The sequence below is a fragment of the Esox lucius genome, chromosome 2, assembly GCF_011004845.1.
Source record: "Esox lucius isolate fEsoLuc1 chromosome 2, fEsoLuc1.pri, whole genome shotgun sequence".
Taxonomy (NCBI): domain Eukaryota; kingdom Metazoa; phylum Chordata; class Actinopteri; order Esociformes; family Esocidae; genus Esox; species Esox lucius.
Genome location: NC_047570.1, coordinates 7,210,191 through 7,223,299, shown reverse-complemented (window position 1 = coordinate 7,223,299; position 13,109 = coordinate 7,210,191). Strand labels below are relative to the sequence as shown.

The 13,109-nt window shown below is 45.2% G+C and overlaps 1 protein-coding gene across 3 annotated transcripts in view; it reads right to left on the bottom strand.

Moving 5' to 3' along the window:
• Window positions 1-13,109, bottom strand: part of ccdc102a (coiled-coil domain containing 102A) — a 60,270-nt gene that overhangs the window by 9,099 nt on the left and 38,062 nt on the right. For all 3 annotated transcript variants that reach the window (XM_010891391.3, XM_020055140.2, XM_010891392.3), the window contains exons 7-8: window positions 1,757-1,927; window positions 1,434-1,537 (exon numbers count right to left, since the gene is read on the bottom strand). In XM_010891391.3, coding sequence (XP_010889693.1) covers window positions 1,434-1,537; window positions 1,757-1,927 — 275 coding nt within the window. The remainder of the gene's footprint in view (window positions 1-1,433; window positions 1,538-1,756; window positions 1,928-13,109) is intronic.

Here is a 13,109-nt window from a genome sequence, read left to right as displayed (position 1 = left end):
CAATTAGCCATTTTCCCTCACCGGTGTCATGTGACTCGTTAGTGTTACAAGGTCTCAGGTGTGAATGGGGAGCAGGTGTGTGACATTTGGTGTTATCGTTCTCACACTCCCTCATCCTGGTCACTGGAAGTTCAATATGACACTTCCAGAGATGGCAAAGAAATCTCTGAGGATCTGAAAAAAAGAATTGTTGCTCTACATAAAGATGGCCTAGGCTATAAGAAGATTGCCAAGACCCTGAAACTGAGCTGCAGCAGGGTGGTCAAAACTATACAGCAGTTTAATAGAACAGGTTCCACTCAGAACAGGCCTCGCCATAGTCGACCAAAGAGTGCATGTGCTCAGCGTCATATCCAGAGGTTGTCTTTGGGAAATAGACGTATGAGTACTGCCAGCATTGCTGCAGGGGTTGAAAGGGTGGGGTGTCAGCCTTTAAGTGCTCAGACCATACGCTGCACAATGCATCAAATTGGTCTGCATGGCTGTCGTCCCAGAAGGAAGCCTCTTCTAAAGATCATGCACAAGAAAGCCCGCAAACAGTTTGCTGAAGACAAGCAGACTAAGGACATGGATTACTGGAACCATGTCCTGTGGTCTGATGAGACCAAAATGAACTTATTTGGTTCAGATGGTGTCAAGCGTGTGTGGCGGCAACCAGGTTAGGAGTACAAAGACAAGTGTGTCTTGCCTACAGTCAAGCATGGTGGTGGGAGTGTCATGGTCTGTGGCTGCAGGAGTGCTGCCGACACAGGGGAGCTACAGTTCCTTGAGGGAACCATGAATGTCAACATGTACTGTGACATACTGAAAAATAGCATGATCCCCTCACTTTGGAGGATGGGCCGCAGGGCAGTATTCCAACATGATAATGACCCCGAACACACCTCCAAGATGACCACTGCTTTGCTAAAGAAGCTGGTAAAGGTGATGGCCAAGCATGTCTCCAGACCTGAACCCCATTGAGCATCTGTGGGGTATCCTCAAACGGAAGGTGGAGGAGCGCAAGGTCTCTTACATCCACTAGCTCCGTGATGTTGTCATGGAGGAGTGGAAGAGGACTCCAGTAGCAACCTGTGAAGCTCTGTTGAACTCCATGCCTAAGAGGGTTAAGGCAGTGCTGGAAAATAATGGTAGCAACACAAAATATTGAAACTTTGGGCCCAATTTGGACATTTTCACTTAGGGGTGTACTCACTTTTGTTGCCAGTGGTTTAGACATTAATGACTGTGTGTTGTGTTATTTAGAGGGGACAGCACATTTTCACTGTTATAAAAGCTGTACACTCACTAATTTAAAGTATACCAAAGTGTCATTTCCTCAGTGTTGTCTCATGAAAAGATATAATCAAATATTTACTAAACTGTGAGGGGTGTACTCATGTGAGATACTGTATGTGTGCCTGCACGTGTGTGTGAGATAGCATCAGTCTTACCGAGACTGCAGGTGTTCCAGCTGGACCTGAAGGTTCTCGGACTGTTCCACCTGTTCATCCAAAGACCTTTGAAGCTTCCTGGTCTGGTTATGGGCCTCGTCCAACTGAGAAGTACAGAGGAAGAGAGAGAGAGAGCAGTAGAGAGAGACAGAGAGGGACAGACGAGAGAGAAATCAATTATCCCAAATCCTGGTCACGTTGGACGTAATAACCCAGAATAATTTTTCCACATCTAATGCAGATGAAACCCTTTAGAGCCCATCACTGCCAGTCACACAATGACAGCACCTATCTGGGTGTGTGTGGCGTATGTCGAAGCTCACCTCGTCCTCTGCCTGGCCCAGCTCCTTCTTCAGCTCCTCCACCCTCAGCCGAAGCTTCTTCACCTCCGTCTCATGCTGCTCCACCCGTCGGTTGGCGTGGGCCAACTCCGCCATCTTGTCCTGGTACTGCTTCTTCACCTTGGAGTGGATGTGGCGCATGTCTGCCAGTTCCTGGTCGGCGGGATGGGAGAAGTGTCAGTCGACATGTCAATTGTTTTTATAGGTGGTGCGCAGGCTAGGGGGTGAGTCTCGCCAGAAATCTCCAGGATCGGAACTCAATTCCGATAATTCAGAAAACAATTCACAGATGCGTGTAATACACCATGCACGTGTATGTAATATAAGCAACCACTTAGTTATTATTTTTTTTACATTTGTTACTGTCGCTTATGATCCGGGCTAAGTTGGACGTTTGTCGGATGTGTCCGTAACAAATGTGATTCTATTAACTAATAAACAGGTCCTCAAGCAGAGTCCTCATAAGTTGAGTGAGTTTGTCTGGTTCTTGTGCATTGCCACTAATGTTCGCTGGAGCGTTATGTCAATAATGGAAAAGCCTCATTGACATCACCATTACCAGTGAAAACAAAGAAAATATTCCAATTGAATGCAAACATATTGTACCAAGAAAAAGCTTTTGGGAGAAGTGAATGCTTACAAAGGAGAGAATACAGAACATGACAAAAACACCAAAGACAACCACGAAAGAGATAAATCTGCAAAGAAACCATTGTCCGCAGACTATACTAGTAGAGCAAGTTTCTAATTTCTCTGCTTTTCTTTGAACATTCTCAGGTCAACCTTGACTTAATCATCACTGTCATCTTCAATGTCAGTGGGGTTCTCCTGAGAATTCCCCCTGTATGATATGGGCAGAACATCGTGTACCTGTTTTATAAGGCAAGATAAATCAAACACTCGGCAATGGTATTCCCCAGCCGCGGAGCAAAGCTCTCAAGCAGCCCTGACTATATGAGCTGTCCTATTGAAACAGACAGGCCGTGGTATCGATTCACTGCTCTGGCCCTCCACTTAACAGGAAGGGGGGGAAAACACAACTAAAAAAAATAAATAAAATGAAAAAACAGTGGAAGTTTGCGGTTGAGGTGATGAACTGTGAAAGCCTCCACCCTCCGCGGGCAGTGGGATATTCTTACTGCTGTACGCAGCCTATCCAGTCCATGTGTGGCCGGATCAGAAAACCATTTTACACAGACGCATTCTCTCTCAAACCGTAGAATCCCCGACAGCTTCATGTAAATCAAAATGACAACCCACCAACTACACACTCCGAAAACAACGTCTTGCAAAGCCGTCACTGTCATAGTCACCGCCTCTCGGAAACTGTCACTGACAAATCACATTCACCGCTAGCCCAAGTCACTGGACAGGACCAGACATGATGAGATGGCAGGAATCAGGCCAGGGAGGTCATGGACACGCAACAGGGGAAATACAGCTATTGCCTCCCCGTTGGTTGCTGTTGGCTGATTGAGTCCTTGACTAAAGGTGAATTATTGATGCGTTTCTGTGGCTTTGTGTCATGTCAGGCTGGATACGTCTCCCACGGTGACTGCCATCCGACCTGGCTCACACACACACACACTTCAAATAACACACAGCCAGGGTTGTGAGAACAGAGCAAGGTTGGAGAGAAGTGTACAGGACACAGAGAGGGAGAGGAGGAAAAAAGACAGAAAAAGAAAGAGAGACAGGAATGGTGAGGGACAGGAATGGTGAGGGACAGGAATGGTGAGGGACAGGAATGGTGAGAGACAGGAATGGTGAGGGACAGGAATGGTGAGAGACAGGAATGGTGAGGGACAGGAATGGTGAGGGACAAGAATGGTGAGAGACAGGAATGGTGAGGGACAGGAATGGTGAGGGACAGGAATGGTGAGGGACAGGAATGGTGAGGGACAGGAAGATACCTGAAGAGGAAGGGAGGGCATGGGAGAGAGAGAGAGAAAAAACAAATTCAAATTTGAAATTGATTTTGAAAAAGAGAAATGGAATTTGAAAGGGAGGGAGATTATTCTAAATTGAATTTGATTTTGAGAAAAGGAGAGCGGATAAAGGGAGCACATGGTTCATTAATAATTCAATTGATAATCACTGTGGCCAGACTGTGTGAAAACACAAGCATGATGAGTCTCCCGCAGCTAACAGTACTGCCAAGACTGCTGTATTGAATGTCTCACACGCACGCACGCACGCACGCACGCACGCACACACTGTAATACAACTACCTATTGAATGACTCTAGCATGACTGTAATACAACTACCTATTGAATGACTCTAGCATGACTGTAATACAACTACCTATTGAATGACTCTAGCATGACTGTAATACAACTACATATTGAATGACTCTAGCATGACTGTAATACAACTACATATTGAATGACTGTAGCATGACTTGCAAGTGCATGACTCTAGACTGACTCTGGTATGAATTGCCTTTCCATGACTCTAGACTGACTCTAGTATGACTTGCTAGTGCATGACTCTGGTATGAATTGCCTTTCCATGACTCTACTAGGACCAGCTATTATACGACTCATGCAAGATTTTAGTATGTTAAGATTGGGCAAGACGCATGACTTGTTCACTGTGTGTTAATTCACTTTTTTATAAATCTAAAATGGATTACAAGAATGGAGAGCCTTCCAAGGTGTGCTACATCATTCTGCATCTAAAACACAATTATCTTACTCAGAGACGGAGTACTGTCTGTAAGCTCCTCTCTTGCGGGCAGCCGGCGTGAATGTAAAGTGCTCTATAGACTATAGACTTGTCATTGTGGGTACTGATAGCTAACGGGGGGCTAAAGTTCTGGTGCTTAGGTTTTTGGTCATGGCTTGTTTGGACAGTCATGGTTATGCAGGTGTATAGGAACATTTGAATTTCAGAAGGGGAGGGAACATTCTATTGGTTTAAGCATTTCTTTGTTGAGCAGCTGACCAATTTATTTCAGGGTAAATTACATGAGGTAAGAGTGGCAGTAAAGGGGGTAAAGATTTACAATACAATCATAAAAAGTGCAAAATGAACACAGTCTAATGCCTAACTCTGGTGCAGTTATAATAACTAAAAAATGAAGGTAATTTTTTCTCAAATTGTTGGGAGTGTAAGTAGTCGCAGCGCTACAGTGACAATAAGTCTACATGAGAATGTTTGTTGAGAAGACGATCCCTAGTCACGCATGACCTCATTAAACAGTTAATTGCTTGGTTGATTGATATGAGATTGGATAGGAGTTAAGTGGTGAGGGAGTAGGTCTGGGATTGATAATACATACAACGAGGGCCCCATCAGAAAACAGGAGAGTCCAGGGAAATGAGAAAGGGCCAGGGAGCAAAGTGGGGTGTAGGGAGAGGTGGCAGGCATGAATAAACAGGACAAAGGTGTAGGGAAAGATCAAAGGGAATTTTCTAAAATAAAGAAACAGGCCAGAAGGGGACAAGAAAATAATGGTAGAAGACAGTGGGATAAAAAAAAAAAAAAAAAAAGTGCTCAGAAACATGACATCACCACAAAGACACTGTCTTGTTCACTTTGGAACTTGGAAGAGAGTGAGATGTGGCAGAAAGAATTCCAACAACGTTATTTACTTTTGGATTTAAAGTTTTAGCTGTAATGTGGGTCTCAGTGTCCTGTATGAATGAGTGCTTCAATATAAAAGAGGAGGGTGAGAGAGTCGGCAGCTAAGAGCTCTATGTTTACATAAAACATGAGACATGTTGATGAATGATCTATGATGATGAATATACTCTGCACCCTTCAAACCGAAGGTGAGGTGATAGTTTTCGCACCCAGAACTGATTCGCAAACACACCGCTTGAAGCGAGCGGTGTTAGAAATCTCGCAGCTCAACTTACACACATATGCTTTTTGTCAAAAAATAGCATTTGAAAAGAATCATGCAAATGAGGCGGCATGCAATCAAAACACCACTACAAAACTCCCACCCAGATTGACAGGAACACACATTATTTACCGATTCCCAGATGTAAATCGGTAAATAAATAAGGAGAGGTAGGTTGGTTAGAGGGAACTAGACAGTGTCACGCGAGAATGGCTGTTAAATGTTTCCCCTTGACTGGCTTCAAGACCCCGAAAACTGCCACAACATCTGCTCCACTGCACTGAAACAAAGACACGCTACGCTACACATACAACAAAGAATGCATTAAACAAACTCGCCAAAGTGACCACACGCACTGATTCGAAAACCCTGTAGCATGTACAATATAGAAGAGCATACAGTAAAGAAAACACAGGGAACTGCCAGGACAGAGACAGACTAAAACCCCACATGAACACACGCGTTATTCAGACATCCTCTCTCTCGCCTAGCCACTTTTACATCCCCGTCTACCTTTCACCGCATGCAAACACACGTGCACACACACGCTCATTTGCAACACTCTCCCCCTCTTCCATTTTTTATGAAACTGAATTTATGTGTTCATGTAAAGCCTCATGGGTCCCACCGATTCACCCCACCAATAGACACAAAAAAAGACGGAGACATAGTGGAGTTTGGGTTGATTATGATGACATCGCCCAGACGGAGCCCATTTCAAAGCCTGGGCTCGATAGGCCAGGATTAGATCAGTCCATGGAGATGAGAGAGGGGGAGGAAGAAAAGAAGCGGGGGATCAATCAACAGCAAACTGGGGATAGTAGAAGTAAATGGCGTACTGATGGTTCCACTGTCAGGCTAACATCTCCAATCAATCAAATGTATTTATAAAGGCCTTTTTACATCAGCAGTTGTCACAAAGTGCTCTTACAAAACACCCAGCCTGAAACCCCAAGGAGCAAGCAACAACAATGTTGAAGCACAGTGGCTAAGAAAAAGTCCCCAAGAGGGTTCGAAATTTAGGAAGAAACCTAGGAACCAGATTCGGAGGGGTGACCAGTCCTCTTCTGACCAGTCCTCTTCTAGCTGTGCTGTGTGAACATTTTAAGAGTACAAGTTGTAATAAGCCTATTTCTACTGAGAGATGCTTCCTGCCTGCCTTCCATCCTTAACAAAAGCAGGAATAAGGAAATATTTTAGTTTTTTGGAAGACGTTAATATCCAACGTGACTTGTTTTTGCACTGGTCCTTGGCTGGAATCAAACCTGCAAGCCTGTAGCAGACAGGGGCTAGCTCCCCAAACAACACAGGGAACATAGAAGAAAACCAGACTCAACAGAATGAGGTTCCATTTGTGTCGTTTCTATATCTGACGTTCAACAACGTTTGGCAACTAAACATTGCCCTGGTTACTGTCTAGAGTACAGCCGGCCAGTCGAAAGCTGAATACAACAAGATAGCCTTCCTCCAGAGCGCAGCTTGCTCTGGGCCAATCCTGGCACAGTCTACAATTCAGTTAGCAGCCTGCAATATATCCGTAATTCAATAACCATCACCTTTTCAAAGCAAACCCTTTAGTCATAATAATAACATCTAAAGCTTTCCCACAGTCTAGGATGCAGAGCTGCCCAGTAAGAGATGATGAACACCTCCAAACCAACCTGGCCCTGAGTTGACCCTGAGTTGCCTCGGCAATGCCCACCTGCGGGAATCAAGGAAGCAGTTGCACGGCCTTGGGGTTCGTCCACCAGCAACCGCTGGAGTTAATCGCCATGCGTGCACCTGTCAACTAAGCAAATGCATTACCCAGGCTATGCCCTATGACCCCCGGCACAGCTGCTCGGCTCCTCCCCTTCTCTCTGTCTTAACGCTGGTGGCGGATTCGGACCCAACCAGGTACCCAGCACTTTACCGACTGAGACGATTCATCAGTTTAGCACTCACAGCGTCATATTGAAAAGGACCCTCTGTTTGACGAACCGTGTCACAACTAAAATGCTTTCTCCAGGGGAATGAATACACCCCAAATCTAGCGAGACTGCCCAGCTACAGGTCGAGGGTTGCCTACCGTTCATTTCATTCTGCTTCCTCCGTTTTCTTAAAAGCATGACCTCTGACCTGTATTGTAACCCTCTCCTACTCTTCCTCTCATCTCGTCTCAGAGCTAAGGATAAACGTCAGGCTTAGAAGCTGCTCCTTTGGCGAGGGAACGGCGGTTTGTCCTGTCAAAGCAGACGATTTTCCACTCTCTCCCTTTATTCCACATAAACAGAAACACAACAAAATTACCCAACACACTTGCTTATCGCAGTCCTCCAGCCTGAAATGTTATGTCAAACGACCTCATCTTCAACATGGTGTCAGTACAAATGCTTCCTTATGTGCCTCACGTTAATAGTACATCTGTCATGTAGTCCTACACACACACACACACACACACACACACAAACACACACACACTTTTTTATTTGTAAATAAAGTGTACATTTGAATACGATTCAAAGGTTAAGTGCGTCAACGCTCTATAATCTTCATACAACACATCTCTCCCTACCTCTCTTGAGCCCTCTCCGTTTCTCATATCTCCTTCACCTGCTCGGCGTCCTCTGTCTGTTTTAGTCTTAATCCTGCTGTCTCTCCCAATCCTAAGAACTTTAGCCGTCTAAACCACACCATAAGCTCCAGCCCCCCGAGGTCCCAAATGAACCACACAGGCCCTCAGTAACAGATCCGAGACGAGGCCCGTTTAGGTGGAATGGACTTTAAGGGACAGATGCATCACAGTGACAGACGCCCACCGGGTCAGGCCTGACACACCGGAGCCACCAAGTCCAACACTGTACATATTGTTCACATTCAGATGAGCCTGTCGCACAAGGTTGTGCATGCTACGGAATAACAAAAGACACGGGGGGGGGGGGGGTACGATGAGAGACATAGGGAGATGAAATAGAGAGCTCCCAGAGGGGGAGCGACGCAGGTTGAAATGCAAAAGGACGACGGTAGGAGTAGCACTGAATCCAAGGAGCAAGACAAATAATTTCACACCAGCTAACCCCAGATGTTGCAGCCACATGCCGGGAGATCTCATTTACACACGTGCACACGCACACACACACACAAACAAACAAACCCTGAAACACAAACACATTAAAGGAATGTTTTAGCCCAAAGAATAGAACATTGTTTTGGGAGAGATAATTTTTATAAGCTTCTTACCCTCAAGGAAAAAACAGGAAGCAGAGTCAAGCAACAGACGCCATGGTGATAATGAAGCAAGCTGACTAATGAAACCTGCTCACTAGCAGCGGCGGCACAAGTCAGTCCATTATTCAGACAGAGCAGATGAGCAGTGTGTATGGGCCCATTAATTACTGTGATTAGTGTGCGGTCAGGTTTCATCCCTGAATTTGAGTGGTCAGGGAGGGGGCTTGCGGGTGTAGCTTGCAGATGCTGGGTGTAGGTGTGGTTTAATTGTGTTTTTTACAGAACTGGGCAAGGCGGGCATAAAAAAGATGAGAGAGAACATCCCCTCTCACCAAAAATCAGGTTTCTGATCCCTATTGCAGTCTTTCCTATTATCTGACTGGGTCTGACATCGCCCCCTCCACATACCCACTCCGAGAGGTGCGAGGCTCCTCACGGCCAAAGTTCCTGTCCTTGGCAGGAGGAGGCAGGGAGGCTAGCCATTAAACAAAGCTCTGTTTATTCTGCCAGCGGCCGTTTCAGTGGGCGTGGAGGGACTAAGGGAGAAAGAGGGGGAGAGGAGAGGGAGAAATACAGATACCTTGAGTTTGTGACTCAGTCTTTCTTTGAGGTTTCGCAGATGACACAGCTGATGTCTGAATCCTGCAGCTTGTGCAGGGCTGACCCAGCATTCTCCCTCACTCCGCCTGTCTGTCGCCCACACCGTCGCACTGTATTAGTAACTGTCCTTCTGAATTCATCCAAGATTTGTTTACACACAAAAATCTGAATCAGTGTGCCAGAAATAGAAAGCCACTGTACACTTTATTAAGTGTAATTTCTCTGCAGGCATCAGTTGAGATTAGTGCAGTGGAAAGGTAGAACTCAGGATAGAAAACAAAGTAGGCGTTGAGTAAGATGCATAAAAATGTGACTTCTTACAGCTCATGTATTTTGGCAATAAGGCACAAGGCAGTGTGGTATATGGCCAATATACCACGGCTAAAGGTTTAGTTTGGCACTAAGCAGTTTGGTATATTGGCACTATATCACAAAATCCCTGAGGTGCCTTACTGCCATCATAAACTAGTAATTAGAACAGTACAGAAATAGCTGGTTATACCTTGGTTTAGGTTCCGATATACCACAGCTTTCAGCCAATCAGCATTCAAAACCCCTTGGTTTATAATTAATATCAGGACGCAAAACTGCAATACATTTCAACAAAATGACTCCTTCAGGCAGACCATGTGTCACTTCTTTAACTAGGCTTTGCTTACAAAATGTGGATGACAATAGTACTGACAGAGAAATTAGCGATGTTTGGAAGTATGCATATTCTATATGTGTGTGTGTGTGTGTTTTTCTGCATAATGATCAAGGCATTTGAAGAAATATAACTACTTCAGCCTCATGTGAACATAATGTGAGGTTGAGTCATTCCTAGGGCCACCTCTCTGGCTGCCTCTATCTTCATAACAATGGGCAGAAGTGAAATATCAATCGTATCATTCATTTCTGTAAATGGAAACTTGCACCTCTGGAGGAGATATGAATGCCATCAACATACCTCTTTTCTTGATTTGGTTAGAACATGTGCGCTGAGGAATACTGGAAAATACATTTTAACCACTTGCTAATAGCTAAAAGGAAGTACTCCACGGGCAGCTTCATGTTTTATTTTATGCTAACCCTGAGTGAGATTGGTTTAGTCAGCTGCCTCCCACAGACAACTTAGAGAAAAGAGCAGTTTATTTACCCTGCCAACAATCTCCCCCATCAACCTGTTAAACTGTGAAAGTGCAATAAACAGGAAGTCCCTCCCCTCCTGTACTTACTAAGGAGAAATGACCCACTGGCCATGAACACTGATAACTACAGGTTTCAAGAAGAACACCATTGAAGAACTGGGGCCATGGATCCTCAGACCAGACAGATTTAGTGAACTGTGCAACAGGACTGGAGTGTATGTTCAGATGACATGTAGACTTAGGTGGTGGAGACTTCTGTCACCCACAAGAGAACATTCCAGACTATATCGGGGGAAACACTTTATCGTAACAGTCGGATGCTATTTCACCAGCACAGGACTCACCTCAGTCCACTTAAACCATTTGCAAAATGCAGTATTGTTTTAATGCATTATGAAATGTATTTCAAAGTGTGGAAAAAATACTGTATATTTGCTTGGAAATACCTTTTTTCTTATATTTCACATTTGTCACATACTTTTTTCTTCGACATGGGGGGGGGGCACAGTCGGCCCATTGTTAATGATGCTGTGGGCATCCAGCCGTTGCTCTAAAGCTATGGCTCCAGAAACTACCTTCAAACTAACAGACCTCACATAGACATAGTCATTTAGCTGACGCCCTTTTCAAAAGCAACCTAATTGTTATTGTTGGTGGATGGCCGGAGAGAGGTGCTGGTGGGCTGCTCATTACACTGAAAAATGGAGCAGACCTTTTTTCAGACAAGCCGGTTAAATATCAGCCCCTCAAGTTGCACTTCAACTCCGTTGGGTATGAATGCATGCATCTGATACTGATATTCAACTGTCTTGGCTTTGTACACAGGCTGGTAATATGTCGCCATCCCCTAGCGGACCAATGTAAATCTTGAGCGACAAGGGCAGCGGGTGAAGTACTGCTCAATGATGGAGGTTATGGGCAGTCTTGCTGTGTGAAGGAGAAGGGTTTCTCTCTACCTGTGCTTCTCACTGGCAAGCAGAAACCTCTTTAATGTTTCAGTCTTTGTTGAAATTTTCATTTGATGGTGGGCTCAGATGAGGTATGTTCAATGAGTGCGTTTAATACACCTCATAAATGTGTGTGTGTGTGTGAGTGTGTGTGTGTGAGTGTGTTCGTGCATATAAGTATGGGCTTGCCTTTGCATATAAGGAGATTAAATGTATTCATAGAGCATAAAAGACAAAGCACGTTGTAATAGTATAATATATAGCCAGGCAGTTCCTGTCATCTTCAGCATATGTGAGTGATGTGGGGGAGACAAGTCTAATAATCTAAGGACCCTCAGTGATTAACTGCCTGCAATGCAGAAATACGCACCCACACACACGCACACACACACCCACACAGTGTCACACACAGAGTCTCACGCACACACACCCACAGCATCACAGACACATTCTCACACAAACACCCACACACACGCACACACACACCCACACAGTGTCACACACAGAGTCTCACGCACACACACCCACAGCATCACAGACACATTCTCACACAAACACACACACACACACACATCCACAGACAGAGTCTCAGACCCACTCACCCACAGTGTCACACACACACACACACAGTCACAAACACAGTCCCCCCCACACACACACACACACACACAGAGTCACATAGTCTCCCAATTGGAAGCTGGGGATGACTGGGTTGGCCAGATTGGACATCTTGGCAGGACACCGGGGGTTAAAACCCCAAATCTTATGATACATAGGTGCCTTGGAATCCGCTTAACGTCCCACCCCAAAGACATTAGTTCAGCACTCTTTATTGCCAAAATATTGCCCTATCCCTTTAAAGAAAGCTGCAAAGTTAAGACACACAAACACGCACACACAAACACACACAGAGTCTGGAACTGTGGCTTCAGCTGAGCCTTTGATTAAATATATATATCAAACCTTTACCGCTCCCTCACTCTTTTTCTGCACTTTACTTTCTCAATCAATAGGCTGTCGTTCAACTTGTCTTTAATGTGACCAATGGAACCAATACACACACACACATACATGCGCACACACACACGAGCGCGCGCGCACACCAGGGACCAATGCCACGGCAGCCTACACACCAAGACAAATGATAGCACACAGACACACACAACAAACACAGTCCTTTTTCCGGGTCTCTCTCCTCGGGCAATCAGAAGTGCATTGCCACAGAGGACGTCCATCCATCTCCTAGCAGGCCATGTTTTTCCCACAGAGTTCTGGCTGAGAGTGGATATGATTTCGGTATCAATCACACTTTGTTCTTTGCCTGTGTCGCCACAGTGTCTTAATCGCTTGCCGTGTTTCTCTCGATCGATACCCCGCCTCAACACCACACTGAAGGACATCCATCAGCCACACGGTCTCCATGTCTCCAGTCCTGCCTGGCTGTATATGAGATACACATGAGACATCCACAACTAATCTCACACACATTATTCTTATGCTTGGGGCCTGGCCTGTCCTTTTCACGGTTGCTTTTCTTCTCCCTCTCACATCGGGTTGCTACTCTTTTTTTCTGTAAATGTCTTTGTCCACCCCAGTCTTT